Source organism: Hyla sarda, chromosome 1 (genome assembly GCF_029499605.1).
Source record: "Hyla sarda isolate aHylSar1 chromosome 1, aHylSar1.hap1, whole genome shotgun sequence".
In the NCBI taxonomy this organism is placed as follows: Eukaryota; Metazoa; Chordata; class Amphibia; order Anura; family Hylidae; genus Hyla; species Hyla sarda.
Genome location: NC_079189.1, coordinates 101,786,128 through 101,809,635, shown reverse-complemented (window position 1 = coordinate 101,809,635; position 23,508 = coordinate 101,786,128). Strand labels below are relative to the sequence as shown.

At 44.9% G+C, this 23,508-nt stretch overlaps 2 protein-coding genes across 12 annotated transcripts in view; one reads left to right on the top strand and one right to left on the bottom strand.

Annotated features, from left to right (window-relative positions):
• The window catches only part of VPS37A (VPS37A subunit of ESCRT-I), a 52,275-nt gene extending 31,789 nt beyond the window's left edge, over positions 1 to 20,486 (bottom strand). Inside the window, exon 1 of one of the 2 annotated variants that reach the window (XM_056558825.1) lies at positions 20,367 to 20,486. In XM_056558825.1, coding sequence (XP_056414800.1) covers positions 20,367 to 20,467 — 101 coding nt within the window. In that variant the 5' untranslated portion in view covers positions 20,468 to 20,486. Of the gene's footprint in view, positions 1 to 19,835; positions 20,246 to 20,366 lie in introns of those variants that run through there. The other variant, XM_056558815.1, reaches the window with a different exon arrangement.
• CNOT7 (CCR4-NOT transcription complex subunit 7) overlaps positions 10,172 to 23,508 on the top strand; it is a 53,252-nt gene continuing 39,915 nt past the window's right edge. For 3 of the 10 annotated variants that reach the window (XM_056558927.1, XM_056558918.1, XM_056558910.1), the window contains exon 1: positions 22,489 to 22,606. The gene's annotated coding sequence lies outside the window, so the exon portion shown is untranslated. Of the gene's footprint in view, positions 10,194 to 20,320; positions 20,611 to 22,479; positions 22,607 to 23,508 lie in introns of those variants that run through there. The other 7 variants (XM_056558872.1, XM_056558899.1, XM_056558838.1 and 4 more) reach the window with 7 other exon arrangements.

Sequence of the window (23,508 nt, the reverse complement as noted above, 5' to 3'; positions counted from 1 at the left end):
CCAGCAGCTGTTCTCCAAACAGCGTGTCTCCAGCTGTTGCAAAACTACAACTCCCAGCAGCGGTATTTTCCAAACAGCGTGTCTCCAGCTGTTGCAAATCTACAACTCCCAGCAGCAGTGTTTTCCAAACAGCGTGTCTCCAGCTGTTGCAAAATTACAACTCCCAGCAGCGGTATTTTCCAAACAGCGTGTCTCCAGCTGTTGCAAAACTACAACTCCCAGCAGCAGTGTTTTCCAAACAGCGTGTCTCCAGCTGTTGCAAAACTACAACTCCAGCAGCGGTATTTTCCAAACAGCGTGTCTCCAGCTGTTGCAAAACTACAACTCCCAGCAGCGGTATTTTCCAAACAGCGTGTCTCCAGCTGTTGCAAAACTACAACTCCCAGCAGCGGTATTTTCCAAACAGCGTGTCTCCAGCTGTTGCAAAACTACAACTCCCAGCAGCAGTGTTTTCCAAACAGCGTGTCTCCAGCTGTTGCAAAATTACAACTCCCAGCAGCGGTATTTTCCAAACAGCGTGTCTCCAGCTGTTGCAAAACTACAACTCCCAGCAGCAGTGTTTTCCAAACAGCGTGTCTCCAGCTGTTGCAAAACTACAACTCCCAGCAGCGGTATTTTCCAAACAGCGTGTCTCCAGCTGTTGCAAAACTACAACTCCCAGCAGCAGTGTTTTCCAAACAGCGTGTCTCCAGTTGATGCAAAACTACAACTCCCAGCAGCAGTGTTTTCCAAACAGCGTGTCTACAGCTGTTGCAAAACTACAACTCCCAGCAGCAGTGTTTTCCAAACAGTGTGTCTCCAGCTGTTGCAAAACTACAACTCCCAGCAGCAGTGTTTTCCAAACAGCGTGTCTCCAGCTATTGCAAAACTACAACTCCCAGCAGCAGTGTTTTCCAAACAGTGTGTCTCCAGCTGTTGCAAAACTACAACTCCCAGCAAGCCCGGACAGCCAAAGGCTGTCCGGGTTTGCTGGGAGTTGTAGTTTTGCAACAGCTGGAGACACGCTGTTTGGAAAACACTGCTGTAACGTTGTCCCTTCACATCAAAATTTTCTTCAATCTAGGGCCATTTTTTTTTCAATAAGGCCACAACTCCCGCCAGTTCTAACCAAGGAAAATATAGCCAGTGCGAACATGAAACAGATGCTAAAAAGTCACCGAATACGGCCGAAGGGAAAGTGGACAAAACAGGGATTAAAAGGACCTAGCTTAACCGGAGGATAAAGCATAAGCTTCTAAAACTACTCAGCTTTCCTGGGGAATGGAATGTAAAGGAAAGCTGTATGAAATACTCAATGCATTGATCATTTTGAACTAAAATAATCTGCATTACGGTATATGCCGTTCTGAGAAGAGGCTTTGATATATTCACAAGCCAGTTAACTCATAGCAAGTGTTAATAGGTCTGGAAAGAAGAACCTTCATAGTTGTCAAAAAAAAATATAGATTCTTGTGACCGGGCTCCTGGGATTTGCCGGTCTTGCAGTAAAGCTCTGATTACATAATGAGTAATATGACTGTAATAGTAAAGTTTGCCTTTGACATGTGAGGAGTTAACATCTGTAATGGTCTATGAACCCTGACCCACACTGATCACTGAAGGAGATCTTTGCCCCTCCGGGTTTTTACCTAGGAGCTCTACACCTTATTTTTCTGCCGCTTTTCTGTTTTATTTGTGAATATGGGATAGAAAAACAAGATGCAGATCTGTGATGTCCTTACAGGAAAGTGACGAGTATTGCCCTGCCCTGGCTGATCATATGATGAGTCACATAAAGTGTGTTGTTACAACACTTACCGCACATCATACATCACAGAAACCACATATCCTATACCCATCTCTGTATATAGACTACTTACTATTCTGCAACTACACGTACAAAGCTGTCTTAGGGTACGGTCACACGGGCGGAATTTCCTGCAGAAAATTCACAACGGATTTTGTTACACTGACTTGACATTAACATTGACTTTAAAGGGGTACTCCACTGGAAAACATTTTTTTTTTTTTTTTAAATCAACTGGTGGCAGAAAGTTAAACATATTTGTAAATTACTTCTATAAAAAAATCTTAACCCTTCCTGTACTTATTAGCTGCTGAATACTACAGAGGAAATTCTTTTCTTTTTGGAATGCTCTCTGATGACATCACGAGCACAGTTCTCTCTGCTGACATTATTATAATAATAATAATAACGCTTTATTTATTTATTGTTGTCCTTAGTGGGATTTGAACCCAAGTCCCCAGCAGTGCTAACCACTGAGCCACCATGCTGCCCTTAGCATACATCTGCTATGCATGGTTGCTAAAATGGACAGAGATGTCAGCAGAGAGCACTGTGTTCGTGATGTCATCAGTGTTCAAAAAAGAAAGGAATTTCCTCTGTAGCATTCAGCAGCTAATAAGTACTGGAAGGATTAAGAGTTTTTAATAGAAGTAATTTACAAATATGTTTAACTTTCTGCCACCAGTTGATTTAAAAGAAAAAAGGTTTTCACCGGAGTACCCCTTTAATCCTTCAAGTACTTATCAGCTCCTGTTATGATCCACAGGAAGTTCTTTTCATTTTGAATTTCTTTTCTGCCTGATTACAGTGCTCTCTGCTGACACCCATGTCCATTTTAGGATGGAGTAGGAGAGGTTTTCTATGGGGATTTGCTCCTACTCTGGACAGTTCCTAAAATGGACAGAGGTGTCAGCAGAGAGCATTGTGGTCAGACAGAAAGGAAGGAAATTCAAAAAGAAAAGAACTTCCTGTGGATCATAACAGCAGCTGATAAGTACTGGAAGGATTAAGATTTTTTTTTAAATAGAAGTCATTTACAAACCTGTTTATCTTTCTGGAACCAATTGATTTAAAAAAAAAAAATGTTTTCGAATGGGTCCGAAGGAAAAGCTGCAAATCCTATTGCGGATTTTCAGCTGAGCTATTGAAGTCAATGGGAGCAAAATCAGCTGCAGATTTTCCGCTAGCAAATATGCTGTGGAAATTCCGCCCGTATGAACGTACCCCTAGGGTACGTTCACACATGCATATTTTTGCTGCAGATCTGCTGCTGCAGATTTTGCTGCCCATTGACTTCAATGAATGATCGCAAAATCCGCTGCAGATTTTCCGCAGCAAATGAGCTGCAGAAACTCTGCAGGTAATCCGCCCGCGTGAACGTACCCTTAGGGTACGTTCACACAGGTAGCAGAGTCCCTTTGAATTCAATGGGATTCTGCTGCACTGTTCACACGGTGAAATACCCACGTCAGACGTTTCTGCCATGGAAATCCTGGCGTCTGCAAAATAAAAAAATGAATAAATAAAAATAGACAAGTTTATTCTTTTTGTGAATTTAGCTTGGAAATGCATTGCAATCTATGAGATTAAGTATTTCCGAGCGATCCTAGTGGCTGCCGGATTTCTTAAATGTGCACAAGTTGTTTATCGCTAGTGAAATTCCGCAAGCAGAAATTCAGAAGTGTGAATGGGAGCGCGGAATCCCATAAAAGTCTATGGAATTCCGCTTGCGGAAATTGTGCCATGTGAACAGACCCTAACTGTTTTTTAGGCCCAAAAAAAAATAAAGTAGTCAAAAATGTCCATGAAAACACCGAAATCAAGGCAGTTAAACAGCAAAATGTTGCGTGCAAATCTGGCCTAAAAAAGTTTTATCAGCATAGACACTCCGATATATATATATATATATATATATATATATATATATATATATATGTTAACAGCCATGTAGATCAGCTGACCAGCGCAAAACTAAGGCCATCCATTTGGTGACTGATGCTTTATTACTTAATAACTCTGTTATCGGAGATTGGCTGAGCCCTACAGAAACTCCAGAGATCACGTCACTTATGCATTCAACAAAAAGGCACACCCTCTACCTAAATAACCACGGTCTATGTCAGGGTGCAAAACTACAACTCCCAACAGCTGCGGGCACCCTGATTGGGAAACACTGCTCTATATACAGTAATTCAGGGGTGGCTGGGACATATTTTCTTACGTAATACATGTGATACTAACAGCCATAAGAAGGATAGGGAAAGTATCACATGGTAGATCACTTGATGCTTCATTATAAGGCATATTAGGGAACTACACTATAGAAAAGGACACTGTTACTTTTTCTTTTTTTTAAGGATATTTTAGTGTCGCTGAAATGTATAGGTTAAAAACAACCCCTTTTTGTTATGTAAAATAGAGGGGGGAAAAATGGAAATAGATGTCATAGTCAAACAAAAACCCATAGATGTGAATGATGTAATGACAGGGTTTCCCAAACAGGGTGCCTCCGGACGTTGCAAAACTACAACTCCCAGCATGCCTGGACAGCCTTTGGCTGTCCAGGCATGCTGGGAGTTGTAGTTTTGCAACACCTGGAGGCACCCTGGTTGGGAAACACTGTGCTAGGAGCTGGAACCATTCTTAGGCTGGGTTCACATCACCTTTTTGCAATACAGTTTTTGTATCAGGTTTTTGATGAAAAACTGATTCCTCAAAACCTGACTAAACTGTATCAAAACGTGTGTAGAAATTTTAACCCGTATACGGTTTTAAAACATGATGTCCAGTTACATCTGTTTTTAAGAAAGAAAAAAAAGTATATGTTTCTAACTTTTCACCCCATTATGAATAAAGTTGCACTTGTTTGATTGAAATTCCAAGAAAAAACTTTCGGTGTCAAAAACCGTATGGTAAAAACCAGATGGAACCAGGAGGAGACACAGCATTCGTGAGTCTTCATCTCTCTGGAAATGAAATGGAGGGGGTGTTTCCACCAGAGTCAGTGCTGGGTGTGAACCGCCATTTCCGTAAGCAAAGCCTGGGACAAGCCGGGGCCCCGTAAGGAGGTTTGAGGAGGGTCCCAGCGCTCAGACCCCTGATCCGTCACTTATACTCTATCCTGCGGATAGGGGACAGGCTGTCTTGCAGAGGATTTCCTCTTTAAAAGGGGTATTCCAGCAAAAAAAAAAATTTTTATATATCAACTGGCTCCAAAAAGTTACACAGATTTGTAAATTACTTCTATTAAAAAATCTTAAATCCTTCCAATAATTATCAGCTGTTGAAGTTGAGTCGTTCTTTCCTGTCTGGCAAAAGTGTTCTCTGCTGACATCTCTGTCTGTCTCGGGAACTGCACAGAGTAGAAGAGGTTTGCTATGGGGATTTGCTTCTACTCTGGACAGCTCCCGAGACACGTGTCATCAGAGAGCACTTAGACAGAAAAGAACAACTCAACTTCAGCAGCTCATAAACACTGAAAGGATTAAGATTTTTTAACAGAAGTAATTTACAAATCTGTTTAACTTTCTGGAGCCAGTTGAGAACCCCTTTAAGGGTACGTTCACACGCCCGGATTTTTTAGCGGGTTTTCCACTGCGTATTTGAAAGTGGGCGGGCTCTTCTCGGCTGTCCGCAGCAGATTTTCCGCGGCGGAATTTACGCTGCGGAAAATCCACCACAGTCCCTACTGACTTCAATGGGGCTTGTGGCGGATTTTCCGCAGTGTACATACCGCCGCAGAAAATCTGCTGCGGACAGCCGAGAAGAGCCCGCCCACTTTCAAATACGCAGCGGAAAACCTGCAAAAAAATCTGCGCGTGTTCAGTCATTCAGTTTATGTTGAGATCTGCAGCAGAAAATCCTGCGCATTAAATCTGCACAGAATACTGTACGTGTGAATAGACCATTAGGGTACATTCACACGTATGTAGATTTGATGCACTGGATTTTCTGCTGCAGATTTTAATGTAAACTAAATAACTGAGCACAGCTTCTAATCTGCAGTTACAAATCCTCACAGGATCCTGTACGTGTGAACTAGGGATCGACCGATTATCGGTCTGGCCGATATTATAGGCCGATAATCATGATTTTGGGCATTATTGGTATCGGCAACCTTGCCTTGCCGATAAGCCGATAATGCCCCGCCCCCCCGTTGTACCCCCCACCGCACCGCCCCGGCCCCATTGCCTCCCCCATCCCCGGTTTTATAATAACCTGTTCTCGGGGCCCACGCTACTTCTTGCTCCTGTGGCGTCCTGCGTTACGCTGTGCGCAGTGACGTGCGCGACGGGACGTCACCGTCACTGCGCACAGTGACAGTTCAGGAGGACGCCACCGGAACCAGATGTAGAGTGGACCCCGGGAACAGGTAATTATAAAACCGGGGATGGGGGAGGCAATGTGGCCGAGGCGGTGCGGCGGGTCGGTGGCTGTGATAGGTCTCAGGACCCCCGGACAGGCAGGGGGAGAGAAGCGGGTGGTGGCGGCGGTCTCTGGCACCGCAAAAGCCGCTGCAGTGCATTGATCTGCAGCGGTTTCGCGGGGGGATAAATAGCCGATAACTTATACCGGAATATCGGTATAAGTTATCGGCTATCGGCCCTAACCTCCACCGATTATCGGTATCGGCCCTAAAAAAACGATATCGGTCGATCCCTAGTGTGAACACACCCTAAATACACAAACAGGCCTTCTCTGTACACATAGTAAAGCCAACACAAGAGAGGTTACATACAGCAGCTCCGCAAATGACCGTGTATAAGCCTATCCAATACACTGGACCACAGTTATCAAATTAGTCAAAAACTGTCTGATCTGCCTACAACAACCAATCACGGCTCAGCTTTGATTTTACCAGAGCTCCTTAACATAGATTACTATGGTAACGGCCTCTGCAGCCGATAGGATCGCAGGATTGACAGTTGAAAGAGAGAAAAAAAAAAAAAGAAAATGGTCAGTTGGCCTCAGACTGTTGGGTCTCAGCTGAGGGTGGGTTCACACCACGTTTTTGCAATACAGTTCCCGTATATGTTTTATATTTGAAAACCGTATGGAGACTTATTGAAAACCGTATGCATTGACTCTCCATCTAAACTGTATGCCAAATTATGCATCCATTTTGCATCTTGTACAGTTTTGTCTGTTTTTTTCCCGTACCCAAAACTGTAGCCTACCACGGTTTTTGGTCCGGGTGAAAAACCGTATGGAAACTGTTTAAAATTTTTACTCACGTTTTGGTACAGTTTAGTCAGGTTTTGAGGGATCCGTTTTTCATAATCTGTCCAGAGGAAAATGTGCCCAGTTGCTCATGGAAACCAATCAGATCGCTTCTTTCATTTTTACCAAGGCCTCTGCAAAATGAAAGAAGCGATCTGATTGGTTGCTATGGGTAACTGGTCAATTTTTCCTCTGCACAGGTTTTGGATCCTATTGACATTATAAGTTGAATGATAATATAAGCACAGCCTGACTGTTATAGTAATAAAATCAGAATAAAATATAAATAGTAGTGCAATAATAACAATAAGAAAAACACAACAATAGTGTTAATAGTAGGTTTGGTCCAGGTTGCTAGGACTGGTCGCCTTTTCCTGGGGTCAGGAAGGAATTTCCCCCAGTGACACAGATTGGCTGATAGTATTCAGGGGTTTCTTAGCTCCTTCTGGATCAACATTTTTGGGCATAGGGTAGGGCTGACCTGAAAATAAAGTCTTGATTTTTTTTTACAATCTTTCAGAGGATTCTGGACTTTAATCTTGATCTTTTTTTGTTTTCTTTGCTTAAATACATTTTAGTAATAAAAATAAAAATAAAAAAAGTAAAGTTTGTTAAGGAATCAGATATACAGGTGAAACTTGACAAATTAGAATATTGTGCAAAAGTCCATTGTGTTTCATTTATGCAACTTAAAGGGAAAGAAGCACGAAGTGTTCCAAAATCTCCTGGTAGACGGATGCGTTGACCCAGGATTTAAAGGGGTACTCCGCTGCTCAGCGTTTGAAACAAACTGTTCCGAACACTGGAGCCGGCAGCTCGTGACGTCATAGCCCCGCCCCCTCATGACGTCACACCCAAGGCTATGACATCACGAGCTCCTGGCGCCGGCTCCAGCGTTCGGAACAGTTTGTTCCAAACACTGAGCAGCAGAGTACCCCTTTAATGAAGCACAGTGGACCAACACCAGCAGATGACATGGTTCCCCAAATCATAGTAATGGGGGGGGGGGGCGGTCTTTGGGGTTTTCATGAGCTGTTAGCCATAATCATCACAATTATGACAAATCACGGCTTGAACTATCTTGCTTTGCATGTAATGAGTCTCCTATATTAGTTTCACCTTTTAAGTTGCATTAGTGAAATAAATGAACTCTAATTGTTGGAGTTTCCCCGGTATCTGATGCAGGCTTCACCAAGCAGCCAAACAGGTAGTGGTGGGAATAGGAAGCCAGATCACTGAAGTGCCGATGAAGCACTGGGGCCTTATTAATAGGCGACAGGACACATATGTGCATAGGAACTGCTGTGTATTCTGCATTGATGCCAAAGATTGAAGTCCAATCCAGTAAGATCCTCAGAAGATGGATATTCATGTCATCCCAGTCTGCAAATGCTGCAATGGTACAACCTTTCCTATCGAAACTGAAGGTGCCGGTATATGGCCTGGACTCTAAGATCTTCCACCAGTTAACAATGAATAACCTGCACCTTTACTTCCTTAGTGATTTATTACAAGTGCATTTCTGCAGAGACTAGGGCTGCATAGGAAAACTGACAGCAACAACGTTACAGCTTTATTACATAAGAGAAAGCAGCAAATGTGCAAGTGTCCTGGAACGTTTACTACATACAGCAACTAGATGCCCTCTCCTGTGGGGTGCAGGATCATATATACCCTAGTTCCCACTGCCAGCCACGAAGGGTTATAGGGCGAGTAGCCCGACATCATACTTCTCACTCTACAGCAGTGGACTTCAACCTGCGGACCTCCAGAGGTTGCAAAACTACAACTCCCAGCCCTCAGCTGTCCGGGCATGCTGGGAGTTGTAGTTTTGCAACATCTGGAGGTCCGCAGATTGGAGACCACTGCTCTACAGTATTACTGCATATCACTCAATATAAGACCAGAGGAAAGACACGTTAATGTCTACTCACTATACATCTCTATTCATGACAATAATGACAACATTCCATAGACCGTCATTAGGCAATTGTACCATAAAAGAATGTCCTTTTTGTATAGTTATGGCAAGTTTACTTTTCAATACAAGCGCTTTTATTTTACCTAGATATATATATATATATATATATATATATATATATATATATATATATATATATATATATAGTAAAAAAAAATTGAGGTAGAGAAACAAAAATAGAACTGTTGGTGCAAAGCAGCAGAAAAACCCCCGGTCCCAGGGTCCGCAGCAATATAAAGCAAAGAAAGTTTAGCTGCAGCACCAAGAGTAAAGTGTCAAGTGGTTTTATTCCATTCCAAAGCTACGTTTCAGCTGCCCGTGCTTGAAAAAGGTTGTATGGGCAGCTGAAACGTAGCTTTGGAATGGAATAAAACCACTTGACACTTTACTCGAGTGCTGCAGCTAAACTTTTTTTGCTTTATATAAATATATATATATAAATATATATATACACACACACCCCCCAGGAGACCCCACATTACAGGAAGCAGACTGTATAGGGGACGCGGTCTTGTTGATGTCAGTTGTCCGTACTGCAGCTTGCTGGTGACTGTACAGATGGAATAAGATCCAATGGCCTACAGCACAATTCCAGGCTCTGGAATGAATACAGGGTCGGCAAGACTACCCGGTTGTCCGCATAGTCAATACCTTCTGATGTAACCTGATCGTGTATAGATATTTGTTTATTCCAGGCTAATACACTGTACAATGTATCTCTGTGGCTTTACTGCTACCTGAAGAGAACATGAACTTTCTGCTGAATATTTATACACATAAAGGTATATTATAGCCCATTCTATTTATTTAGCACTGTTATATTCCTACTCCATATTATTCATGTACCAAAGATATTATCAGCCAAGCTAAGAACAATGGGGGAGATTTATCAAAACCTGTCCAGAGCAAAAGTTGCTGAGTTGCCCATAGCAACCAATCAGATTGCTTCTTTCATTTCTCAGAGGCCTTTTCAAAAATGAAAGAAGCGATCTGATTGGTTGCTATGGGGGAACTCAGCAACTTCTCCTCTGGACAGGTTTTGATGAATCTCCCCTAATAAGAATTTAGAATGTAGAAAAAATACAAAGTCCTCCAGGTTTATAAATGGGATGGAATAACCGAGTGCTGGAACACTGCTACCTGCCCAGCCCCCCACTGCTTCCAATATGACTTACTACCTTACAAGGCCTTACTAGATGAGACCAGGTGAGTATTCACAGGTCTTGGGTTTCCAACCTCTAACTCTTCAATTGTTGCAAAACTACAGCTCCCATCAGGGCTTTCAGTCTGTGCATTATGGGAGTTGTAGTTTGCATCAACTGGAGAGACACGGGTTGGGAAACAATGAATTAAATGCACAGTGGTACCGTCCAGGGCAGTAGTGCAGGTCATTAAGGGAACAGGATATTAGAGGGCAGTAGTGCAGTTCACTAAGAGAACAGGATATTAGAGGGCAGTGGTGCAGGTCACTAAGGGAACAGGATATTAGAGGGCAGTGGTGCAGTTCATTAAGGGAACAGGATATTAGAGGGCAGTGGTGCAGGTCACTAAGGGAACAGGATATTAGAGGGCAGTGGTGCAGTTCATTAAGGGAACAGGATATTAGAGGGCAGTGGTGCAGTTCACTAAGGGAACAGGATATTAGAGGGCAGTAGTGCAGGTCACTAAGGGAACAGGATATTAGAGGGCAGTGGTGCAGTTCATTAAGGGAACAGGATATTAGAGGGCAGTGGTGCAGATCACTAAGGGAACAGGATATTAGAGGGCAGTAGTGCAGTTCACTAAGGGAACATGATATTAGAGGGCAGTAGTGCAGTTCATTAAGGGAACAGGATATTAGAGGGCAGTAGTGCAGTTCACTAAGGGAACATGATATTAGAGGGCAGTAGTGCAGTTCATTAAGGGAACAGGATATTAGAGGGCAGTAGTGCAGGTCACTAAGGGAACAGGATATTAGAGGGCAGTGGTGCAGTTCATTAACCCCTTCAGGACCAAGCCCATTTTGGCCTTAAGGACCAGAGCGTTTTTTGCACATCTGACCACTGTCACTTTAAACATTAATAACTCTGGAATGCTTTTAGTTATCATTCTGATTCCGAGATTGTTTTTTCGTGACATATTCTACTTTAACATGGTGGTAAATTTTTGTGGTAACTTGCATCCTTTCCTTGTGAAAAATCCTAAAATTTGATGAAAAATTTGAAAATTTTGCATTTTTCTAACTTTGAAGCTCTCTGCTTGTAAGGAAAATGTATATTACAAATAAAAAAAAAATGTATTCACATATACAATATGTCTACTTTATGTTTGCATCATAAAAGTGACGAGTTTTTACTTTTGGAAGACACCAGAGGGCTTCAAAGTTCAGCAGCAATTTTCCAATTTTTCACAAAATTTTCAAACTCACTATTTTTCAGGGACCAGTTCAGGTTTGAAGTGGATTTGAAGGGTCTTCATATTAGAAATACCCCACAAAAGACCCCATTATAAAAACTGCACCCCCCAAAGTATTCAAAATGACATTCAGTCATCATTTTAACCCTTTAGGTGTTTCACAGGAATAGAAGCAAAGTGAAGGAGAAAATTCACAATCTTCATTTTTTACACTCGCATGTTCTTGTAGACCCAATTTTTGAATTTTTACAAGGGGTAAAAGGAGAAAATGTATACTTATATTTGTAGCCCAATTTCTCTCGAGTAAGCACATACCTTATATGTGTATGTAAATTGTTCGGCGGGCGCAGTAGAGGGCTCAGAAGGGAAGGAGCGTCAAGGGAATTTTGGAGAGTACGTTTTTCTGAAATGGTTTTTGGGGGGCATGTTGCATTTAGGAAGCCCCTATGGTGCCAGAACAGCAAAAACCCCTCACATGGCATACCATTTTGGAAACTAGACCCCTTGAGGAACATAACAAGGAATAAAGTGAGCCTTAATAACCCACAGGTGTTTCACGACTTTGGCATATGTAAAAAAAAAATTTTTTTTTTCACTAAAATGTGTGTTTCCCCCCAAATTTCACATTTTTCCAAGGGTTAATAGCAGGAAATACCCCCCAATATTTGTAACCCCTTCTCTTCTGAGTATGGAGGTACCCCATAAGTTGACCTGAAGTGCACTATGGGCGAACTACAATGCTCAGAAGAGAAGGAGTCATATTTGGCTTTTTGAGAGCAAATTTTGCTCGGGGGGCATGTCGCATTTAGGAAGCCCCTATGGTGCCAGAACAGCAAAAAAAAAACACATGGCATACCATTTTGGAAACTAGACCCCTTGAGGAATGTAACAAGGAATAAAGTGAGCCTTATTACCCCACAGGTGTTTCACGACTTTTGCATATGTAAAAAAAAAAGAAAAAATTCCACTAAAATGTGTGTTTCCCCCCAAATTTCACATTTTTGCAAGGGTTAATAGCAGGAAATACCCCCCAATATTTGTAACCCCTTCTCTTCTGAGTATGAAGGTACCCCATAAGTGGACCTGAAGTGCACCATGGGCGAACTACAATGCTCAGAAGAGAAGGAGTCATATTTGGCTTTTTGAGAGCAAATTTTGCTCGGGGGGCATGTCGCATTTAGGAAGCCCCTATGGTGCCAGAACAGCAAAAAAAAAACACATGGCATACCATTTTGGAAACGAGACCCCTTGAGGAACGTAACAAGGGATACAGTGAGCATTTGCCCCCCCCCCACTGGTGTCTGACAGATCTTTGGAACAGTGGGCTGTACAAGTTTTCATTTTCACGGACCACTGTTCCAAAGATCTGTCAGACACCTGTGGGGGGTAAATTCTCACTGCACCCCTCATTACATTCCGTGAGGGGTGTCGTTTCCGAAATGGGGTCACATGTGGGGTTTTTTTTTTTTTGCGTTTGTCAAAACCGCTGTAACAATCAGCCACCCCTGTGCAAATCACATCAAATGTACATGGTGCACTCTCCCTTCTGGGCCTTGTTGTGCGCCCCCAGAGCACTTTGCGCTCACATATGGGGTATCTCTGTAGTCGGGAGAAATTGCGTTACAAATTTTGGGGGGCTTTTTTCCCCTTTTACCTCTTGTGAAAATGTAAAGTATAGGGCAACATCAGCATGTTAGTGTAAAAAATTTTATTTTTTTACACTAACATTCTGGTGTAGACCCCAACATTTCCTTTTCATGAAGGGTTAAAGAAGAAAAAGCCCCCCAAACCTTGTAACGCAATTTCTCCCGAGTACGGCGATACCCCATATGTCGCCCTAAACTGTTGCCTTGAAATACGACAGGGCTCCAAAGTGAGAGCGCCGTGCGCATTTGAGGCCTAAATTAGGGATTTGCATAGGGGTGGACATAGGGGTATTCTACGCCAGTGATTCCCAAACAGGGTGCCTCCAGCTGTTGCAAAACTCCCAGCATGCGTGGACAGTCAACGGCTGTCCGGCAATACTGGGAGTTGTTGTTTTTCAACAGCTGGAGGCTCTGCTTTGGAAACAGTGGTGTACCGGACGTTCTTATTGGGGGAGGGGGGCTGTGTAGGGGTATGTGTATATGTAGTGTTTTTAACTTTTTATTTTATTTTGTGTTAGTGTAGCGTAGTGTAGTGTTTTTAGGGTACAGTCACATGGGCGGGGGATTACAGCGAGTTTCCCAGCGCAAAATTTGCTGCATCTCAAGATGCGAGAAACCCACTGTAAAAGCCTCGCCCATGTGAATGTACCCTGTACATTCACAGGGGGGGGGGGGGGGGGGTGTGCACCAGCTGTTGCAAAACCACAACTCCCAGCATGCATGGTCTGTTAGTGCATGCTTGGAGTTATAGTTTTGCAACAGCTGGAGGCACACAGGTTAGGAAACACTGAGTTAGAAACAGACAATGTTTCCCAACCAGTGTGTCTCCAGTTGTTGCAAAACTACAACTCCCAGCATGCCCAGACAGCTGAAGGGCATGCTGGGAGTTGTAGTTCGGCAACATCTGAAGGGCCAGATGTTGCTGAACTAAAACTCCCAGCATGCCTGGACAGTCAGTGCATACTGGGAGTTGTAGTTTTGCAACAGCTGGAAGAGCACAGATTGGATATCATTATACAATGGTCTCCAAACTAGGGCCCTCCAGATGTTGCAAAACTACAACTCCCAGCATGCATGGTCTGTTAGTGCATGCTGGGAGTTATAGTTTTGCAACAGCTGGAGGCACACAGGTTAGGAAACACTGAGTTAGAAACAATGTTTCCCAACCAGTGTGTCTCCAGTTGTTGCAAAACTACAACTCCCAGCATGCCCAGACAGCTGAAGGGCATGCTGGGAGTTGTAGTTCGGCAACATCTGAAGGGCCAGATGTTGCTGAACTAAAACTCCCAGCATGCCTGGACAGTCAGTGCATGCTGGGAGTTGTAGTTTTGCAACAGCTGGAAGAGCACAGATTGGAGACCATTATACAATGGTCTCCAAACTGGGGCCCTCCAGATGTTGCAAAACTACAACTCCCAGCATGCCCAGACAGCCAAAGGCTGTCTAGGCATGCTGGGAGTTGTAGTTTTCAGACTCCTAGAAGCAGCAGTGAAGATCTTCACTGCTGCCTCTGAGGACCACATACTTACCCGTCGCTGCTCGTCCACGTGGCCGGTCCCGCGCTGCTCCTCGGTCCCGCCGCTGGATCAGGTAAGTCCGCCGGTCCCCTTGTGTTCCCCCCCTGTGCCGCAGGTCCCCGCGAGCCCCTGCAGCCTTCGTCCCCCGTTCTGCCCGACTTCCAGGGGCGGGCAGTGCGGGGGATCTGAACTTTCACCCCAGATCACTGTGATTGGTCCACAGGGACCAATCACAGTGATCACTGACCAGGACCATCAATGGATGGTCCTGGGGGTGAAGCAGAAGTTGTCCCCTGCTGGAAACAGCGGGACTTCTGCCAGTTAACCCGTGCGATGCTGCGCATCGCCGGGTTAACTGCATGTCATTTATAAACGCCGGGATGCGCGAACGCACTGCACAACCCGGCGTTTATATATGACATTCTGCGGGAAGGGGTTAAGGGAACAGGATATTAGAGGGCAGTGGTGCAGTTCATTAAGGGAACAGGATATAAGAGGGCAGTGGTGCAGTTCACTAAGGGAACAGGATATAAGAGGGCAGTGGTGCAGGTCACTAAGGGAACAGGATATTAGAGGGCAGTAGTGCAGGTCACTAAGGGAACAGGATATTAGAGGGCAGTAGTGCAGTTCATTAAGGGAACAGGATATTAGAGGGCAGTAGTGCAGTTCATTAAGGGAACAGGATATTAGAGGGCAGTGGTGCAGTTCATTAAGGGAACAGGATATTAGAGGGCAGTGGTGCAGTTCATTAAGGGAACAGGATATAAGAGGGCAGTGGTGCAGTTCATTAAGGGAACAGGATATTAGAGGGCAGTGGTGCAGTTCATTAAGGGAACAGGATATAAGAGGGCAGTGGTGCAGGTCACTAAGGGAACAGGATATTAGAGGGCAGTAGTGCAGGTCACTAAGGGAACAGGCTATTAGAGGGCAGTGGTGCAGGTCACTAAGGGAACAGGCTATTAGAGGGCAGTGGTGCAGTTCATTAAGGGAACAGGATATTAGAGGGCAGTAGTGCAGGTCACTAAGGGAACAGGATATTAGAGGGCAGTAGTGCAGTTCATTAAGGGAACAGGATATTAGAGGGCAGTGGTGCAGTTCATTAAGGGAACAGGATATTAGAGGGCAGTAGTGCAGGTCACTAAGGGAACAGGATATTAGAGGGCAGTGGTGCAGTTCACTAAGGGAACAGGATATTAGAGGGCAGTAGTGCAGTTCATTAAGGGAACAGGCTATTAGAGGGCAGTGGTGCAGTTCATTAAGGGAACAGGCTATTAGAGGGCAGTGGTGCAGTTCATTAAGGGAACAGGATATTAGAGGGCAGTGGTGCAGGTCACTAAGGGAACAGGATATTAGAGGGCAGTAGTGCAGTTCATTAAGGGAACAGGATATTAGAGGGCAGTGGTGCAGTTCATTAAGGGAACAGGATATTAGAGGGCAGTAGTGCAGGTCACTAAGGGAACAGGATATTAGAGGGCAGTGGTGCAGTTCACTAAGGGAACAGGATATTAGAGGGCAGTAGTGCAGTTCATTAAGGGAACAGGCTATTAGAGGGCAGTGGTGCAGTTCATTAAGGGAACAGGCTATTAGAGGGCAGTGGTGCAGTTCATTAAGGGAACAGGATATTAGAGGGCAGTGGTGCAGGTCACTAAGGGAACAGGATATTAGAGGGCAGTGGTGCAGTTCACTAAGGGAACAGGATATTAGAGGGCAGTGGTGCAGTTCATTAAGGGAACAGGATATTAGAGGGCAGTGGTGCAGGTCACTAAGGGAACAGGATATTAGAGGGCAGTGGTGCAGTTCACTAAGGGAACAGGATATTAGAGAGCAGTGGTGCAGTTCATTAAGGAACAGGATATTAGAGGGCAGTGGTGCAGTTCACTAAGGGAACAGGATATTAGAGGGCAGTGGTGCAGGTCACTAAGGGAACAGGATATTAGAGGGCAGTGGTGCAGGTCACTAAGGGAACAGGATATTAGAGAGCAGTAGTGCAGTTCATTAAGGGAACAGGATATTAGAGGGCAGTAGTGCAGTTCACTAAGGGAACAGGATATTAGAGGGCAGTGGTGCAGGTCACTAAGGGAACAGGATATTAGAGAGCAGTGGTGTAGTTTATTAAGGGAACAAGATATTAGAGGGCAGTAGTGCAGTTCATTAAGGGGCAGTGTGACAATTTATTGTTTGAGGGGGCACAGAGACATCATTTTTAAGGGTTACAGTGACAATCATTCAGTTCAGTGCATAATGTTTAATAATATATTATAGGGCAGGTTAAATTCAGAGGGTACAATGTGTGGCAGTACAATATTCAGTGGGCACAGTGGGTGGCAGGGTTATATTCAGAGGGCACAGTGGGTGGCAGGGTTATATTCAGAGGCCACAGTGGGTGGCAGGGTTATATTCAGTGGGTGGCAGGGTTATATTCAGAAGGCACAGTGGGTGGCAGGGTTATATTTAGAGGGCACAGTGGGTGGCAGGGTTATATTCAGAGGGCACAGTGGGTGGCAGGGTTATATTCAGAGGGCACAGTGGGTGGCAGGGTTATATTCAGAGGGCACAGTGGGTGGCAGGGTTATATTCAGAAGGCACAGTGGGTGGCAGGGTTATATTCAGAGGGCACAGTGGGTGGCAGGGTTATATTCAGAGGGCACAGTGGGTGGCAGGGTTATATTCAGAGGGCACAGTGGGTGGCAGGGTTATATTCAGAGGGCACAGTGGGTGGCAGGGTTATATTCAGAAGGCACAGTGGGTGGCAGGGTTATATTCAGAGGGCACAGTGGGTGGCAGGGTTATATTCAGAATTCACAGTGGGTGGCAGGGTTATATTCAGAGGGCACAGTGGGTGGCAGGGTTATATTGAGAGGGCACAGTGGGTGGCAGGGTTATATTCAGAGGGCACAGTGGGTGGCAGGGTTATATTCAGAGGGCACAGTGGGTGGCAGGGTTATATTCAGAAGGCACAGTGGGTGGCAGGGTAATATTCAGAAGGCACAGTGGGTGGCAGGGTTATATTCAGAGGGCACAGTGGGTGGTAGTATTTTATGGCATTCAAAATTTCAACAGCTGTCTACCTCCAGCCTTACTTTTAAGGAATGAAGCTACTTTATGAACACTTGAAAAGGACAAAATCCCATTTAAACGGCAACATGTATGATTCTGTTCTAGACTGTAGCTACACCACCTGAAACAAGTCATTTTTACACCCAAGCCATGTAGGTACTGATGGATAAAGTTAATAACAGACCAGGAGCAAGTAAATCAACAACTTTATAGACTCACACTGCTTAATGGTTAATGATTGGGGCAACAAAATCACTCATTTTAGGCACAGGTATAGAGAACACACACCAGAGCGGGGCACAGGTATAGAGAACACACACCAGAGCGGGGCACAGGTATAGAGAACACACACCAGAGCGGGGCACAGGTATAGAGAACACATACCAGAGCGGGGCACAGGTATAGAGAACACACACCAGAGCGGGGCACAGGTATAGAGAACACACACCAGAGCGGGGCACAGGTATAGAGAACACACACCAGAGCGGGGCACAGGTATAGAGAACACACACCAGAGCGGGGCACAGGTATAGAGAACACATACCAGAGCGGGGCACAGGTATAGAGAACACACACCAGAGCGGGGCACAGGTATAGAGAACACACACCAGAGCGGGGCACAGGTATAGAGAACACACACCAGAGCGGGGCACAGGTATAGAGAACACACACCAGAGCGGGGCACAGGTATAGAGAACACACACCAGAGCGGGGCACAGGTATAGAGAACACACACCAGAGCGGGGCACAGGTATAGAGAACACGCACCAGAGCGGGGCACAGGTATAGAGAACACGCACCAGAGCGGGGCACAGGTATAGAGAACACGCACCAGAGCGGGGCACAGGTATAGAGAACACACACCAGAGCGGGGCACAGGTATAGAGAACACGCACCAGAGCGGGGCACAGGTATAGAGAACACGCACCAGAGCGGGGCACAGGTATAGAGAACACGCACCAGAGCGGGGCACAGGTATAGAGAACACGCACCAGAGCAGGGCACAGGTATAGAGAGCACGCACCAGAGCGGGGCACAGGTATAGAGAGCACACACCAGAGCGGGGCACAGGTATAGAGAACACACACCAGAGCGGGGCACAGGAATAGAGAACACACACCAGAGCGGGGCACAGGTATAGAGAACACACACCAGAGCGGGGCACAGGTATAGAGAACACACACCAGAGCGGGGCACAGGTATAGAGAACACACACCAGAGCGGGGCACAGGTATAGAGAACACGCACCAGAGCGGGGCACAGGTATAGAGAACACGCACCAGAGCAGGGCACAGGTATAGAGAGCACATACTGGGCACAGGTATAGAGATCACATACTGGGCACAGGTATAGAGATCACATACTGGGCATAGATATAGAGATCGCCTACTGGGCACATACAGGGCAGTTCTAGAGATCACATAGTGGGCACAGGTATAGAGATCACATACTGGGCACAGGAATAGAGATCACATACTGGGCACAGGTATAGAGATCACATACTGGGCACAGGTATAGAGATCACATACTGGGCATAGATATAGACATCGCCTACTGGGCACATACAGGGCAGTTCTAGAGATCACATAGTGGGCACAGGTATAGAGATCACATACTGGGCACAGGAATAGAGATCACATACTGGGCACAGGAATAGAGATCACATACTGGGCACAGGTATAGAGATCACATACTGGGCACAGGTATAGAGATCACATACTGGACACAGGTATAGAGATCACATACTGGACACAGGTATAGAGATCACATACTGGGCACAGGTATAGAGATCACATACTGGGCACAGGTATAGAGATCACATACTGGGCACAGGTATAGAGATCACATACTGGACACAGGTATAGAGATCACATACTGGACACAGGTATAGAGATCACATACTGGACACAGGTATAGAGATCACATACTGGGCACAGGTATAGAGATCACATACTGGGCACAGGTATAGAGATCACATACTGGACACAGGTATAGAGATCACATACTGGGCACAGGTATAGAGATCACATACTGGGCACAGGTATAGAGATCACATACTGGGCATAGGAATAGAGATCACATACTGGACACAGGTATAGAGATCACATACTGGGCACAGGTATAGAGATCACATACTGGACACAGGTATAGAGATCACATACTGGGCATAGATCTAGAGATCACATACTGGGCACATACAGGGCAGTTCTAGAGATCCCATAGTGGGCACTCACTTGCTATGACATGCCTTGAGGGAGTCTATCTGTCGCTGCCTTTGCTGCTGTAGGCTGGTGAGAGGTGGCAGAGGTCTGGAGCCCTTAGAGAAGAGCCAGCTCATGGTGCCAGTGCTCTCAGGGCAGGAGGATGGGGCTGCTGTTGTTGTGGTGAGCCGGATGATGAGGCAGGAGGCGGGCTGGGGATTATCCGCTCAGCGCACAAGACACTTCACCTCCTCTTTAGTGTAGTGGGCGCAGCAGCTGGTGACGGGGCCCCCGGGCAGCACTCCCCGCATTCCTGCTGTAGATTCCCCTGTAGTGCAGTATAACGCCGGGCATATATGTGCTCACACGGCGTCCAGGCTGCCCCTCTCACAGCGTGCTGTGTACATTATTCTACAAGCCCCGCCTCCGATATGGCTTTCTACGGGTCGCCCCGTGTGACAACTGCGTGACGATGGCTATGCAACATTCACATTACGGGGGCGGGGCTAGACACTTTAGGGTGACAGGTGACGTCATCGCGCCGCGCCCGGAGGAGGTGGTCACCTGTTGTGTAGACGCGTCGCGCTGATGACGTAGTTGGCCCAGGACATCCCTTCTGACCTCATAGACAGCTGCCGTGACGCGGGGCTGAGCCGGGGAGACATATTGTTGGTGAGCAGACTCAGTAGGAGGTTAGGGGTGAGTGCTGGGCATACCTACAGCACGTGTCCGCACTTGTCACGTGTGTCAGTGGGGGCAACCTGGTGGCTGGAAGGAGATGCCATTGTGCAGAATGCACTGACAGGAGGTACATGTGCTGGGGATGACAGGGTAATGCTGGGGATGACAGGGCAGCCTTAGGGCGACTGCTGCTGTAGATTCCCCTGTAGTGCACCAGACTGGCACATCATCTCAATTCATGTACATCAGTGTTTCCCAACCAGGGTGCCTCCAGCTGTTGCAAAACTACAAATCCCAGCATGCTGGGATTTGTAGTTTTGCAGCAGCTGGAGGCCCCCTGGTTGGCAAACACTGATTTAAATAGTGATTCTGAATCTTGGCAGAGATGTATAGTATGGCTGCAGTCACCCATACCAGGTAGATCGCTACTGATGGGCACCACACTATACAATAGACCCCAGGACCCAGTGCCCGCTCCTGTGTGCTGTCACTGCATGCATAGAGGATGATCTAGCTTGCAGAAACAGTGCCACTCTTGTCTTCAGGATGTATCTGGTATTGCAGCTTGGCTTAATTGAAGATTATGGAGTCTAGTTGTAATATCACACACAACCTGAGGGCAGATGTGGTGCTGTTTTTTAGAAGAATACAGCTCTGTTTTCCTAGTCGTGGATAACCCCTTCAAAGGCATATTTCCATATTCGATATCTATAGCCTATCTTCAGGATAAAGCATCCCCAGAGCCCTGTTCCTCAGAGGCAGCTCCCGCACCAGATATCATGCCTTAAAGGGGTTATCCAGGGAAAAACCTTTTTTTTTTTTATTATTATTATTTTTTTTTTAATATCAACTGGCTCCAGAAAGTTAAACAGACTTGTAAAATACTTCTATTAAAAAATCTTAATGCTTTCAGTAATTATCAGCTTCTGAAGTTGAGTTGTTGTTTTCTGTCTGGCAACAGTGCTCTCTGCTGACATCTCTGTCTGTCTCGGGAACTGCACAGAGTAGAAGAGGTTTGCTATGGGGATTTGCTTCTAAACTGGGCGGTTCCCGAGACACGTGTCATCAGAGAGCACTTAGACAGAAAAGAACAACTCAACTTCAGAAGCTCATAAGTACTGAAAGGATGAAGATTTTTTTAATAGAAGTAATTTACAAATTTGTTTAACTTTCTGGAGCCAGTTGATCTCTAAAAAACATTTTTTTCCTGGATAACCCCTTTAATAATTAATTCATCACATACCACTGGACGAGCCCTGTAAGGCCCCTTTCACAATACAGGTATCATCCTGTAAAAAACCTCCGTTATTACTCCCGGCAAAAAGTCCTGTAAACGGGTGTCAAAAAATACCATTCATGTCAATGGAATTTTTTGAACAGCCTTTTGCATCAGGCATGTCCGTTTTTACTAATGTCAGTTATTTTTGCCGGCACAAAAGACGGTGCATGCACTAATTTTTGGTCCGGAAAAGAAAAGTAAAATGGTAAAAAAACAGACGTTAAAATTTAACATTGAAGTCTATGAGAACCGGATGTGAAAAAAACATCCGTTATCATCAGTTATTGTCAGGTTTTTTTAACATCCGTTTTTTGTACTGAGCATGCTCAGTACAGATTAGCAAAAAAGGGTTAAAAACCTGATAAAAAAAAAAAGACAGATGTAACTGGTAATAACGGATGATTTCAGGGGACTAAGGCTGGGTTCACATCACGATTTTCCAATCCGTTTCCCGTAAACGGTTTCTTAGTAAAAACCGTATGGGACCGTATTGAAAAATGTATACATCAGAATGCATACGGGTGCATAGGGTTGCTGCCAACATGTTTTTTTCCCGTTCTGAAAACCGTGTCCCACCACGGTATTTGATCCTGTTCGAAAACCATATTGCAACCGTATGCATTTTTTTTTTAACATGGAGGTCAATGAGAACCGTACAAGGTCAATACGTACGGGTCAATACGGTTAACCGTACGTGTTTTTTGCATTGCGCATGCGCTTTGGACTCAAGTCCCTCCCACCTCCCCACCCTTCCAGAACTTCTCAGTCTGCTGAAGAGGAAAGAAGCAGTGACGTGAGCTCCGCCATATTCCTACACCTTTTTCCATGCTTTCCGGATTCCATAGTGAGTACTCTGCCATGTTTTTTAAAACAGGGAAACCACTCCTACTTCTATGGAAATTTCAATTAAACAATGAAATCTTTATTTAAAAATGTACAAAATTGCTTGACAAAATCGGATTTTCACAGCCAAAAACGTATGGAACAGTACGGAAACTGATAAATTTTTTCAAACCGTATACGGTTAAAAAACACATACTGTTTGCTTTTTCTCATACTATTCAATCCGATTCAGTCCGTTTTTAGACCCATACGGTTTTGGAAAAAAAACCTGATGGAAAACAGTATTGCAAAATCGTGATGTGAACCCAGCGTAACATCAGGTTTTTTAAGAAAAAAAAACACTAAAAATAACGGATGATGGTCATCAGTTATCATCCGTTATTACCAGTTATTGCATCCGTTTTTTCTTTTCATCTGTTGTTGTAAAAAAGCAGGATGATACCTGTAGTGTGAAAGGGGCCTAAGATGGTTTGTCCATCACAGGCATTTACAGTATATCACCACACTGGTATACAGATTTCTGGCAGAGAAGTTTTAGGAGTACAGTATTTACTCGAAATCTACAAATGGCAGCCAATTGATATGTGACCCAGAATGTTTCCATGTATAGGTCCAATATAGGCACTGATGGCTGTAAAGGGGTTCCCTGACATTCATAAAATCCCAAGACGCCCCCTTGTTTTTTTTCCTCCCTATTTATCTGATTGTCCATATCCTAATTTATGACTATAGGATCACTTTATGGGTATGTTCACACTGAGGAATTGGAGAGGAAATTCCACGAGTAATTCCGCTCACCTATTCCTCTCCAATTCAGTCAGCAGTGAAAAAACCCAATAGAATTTAACTGTATTTCCGCTCCTCAGTTCACACTGAGGAATTCCCGCAAGCGTAATTCCTTTC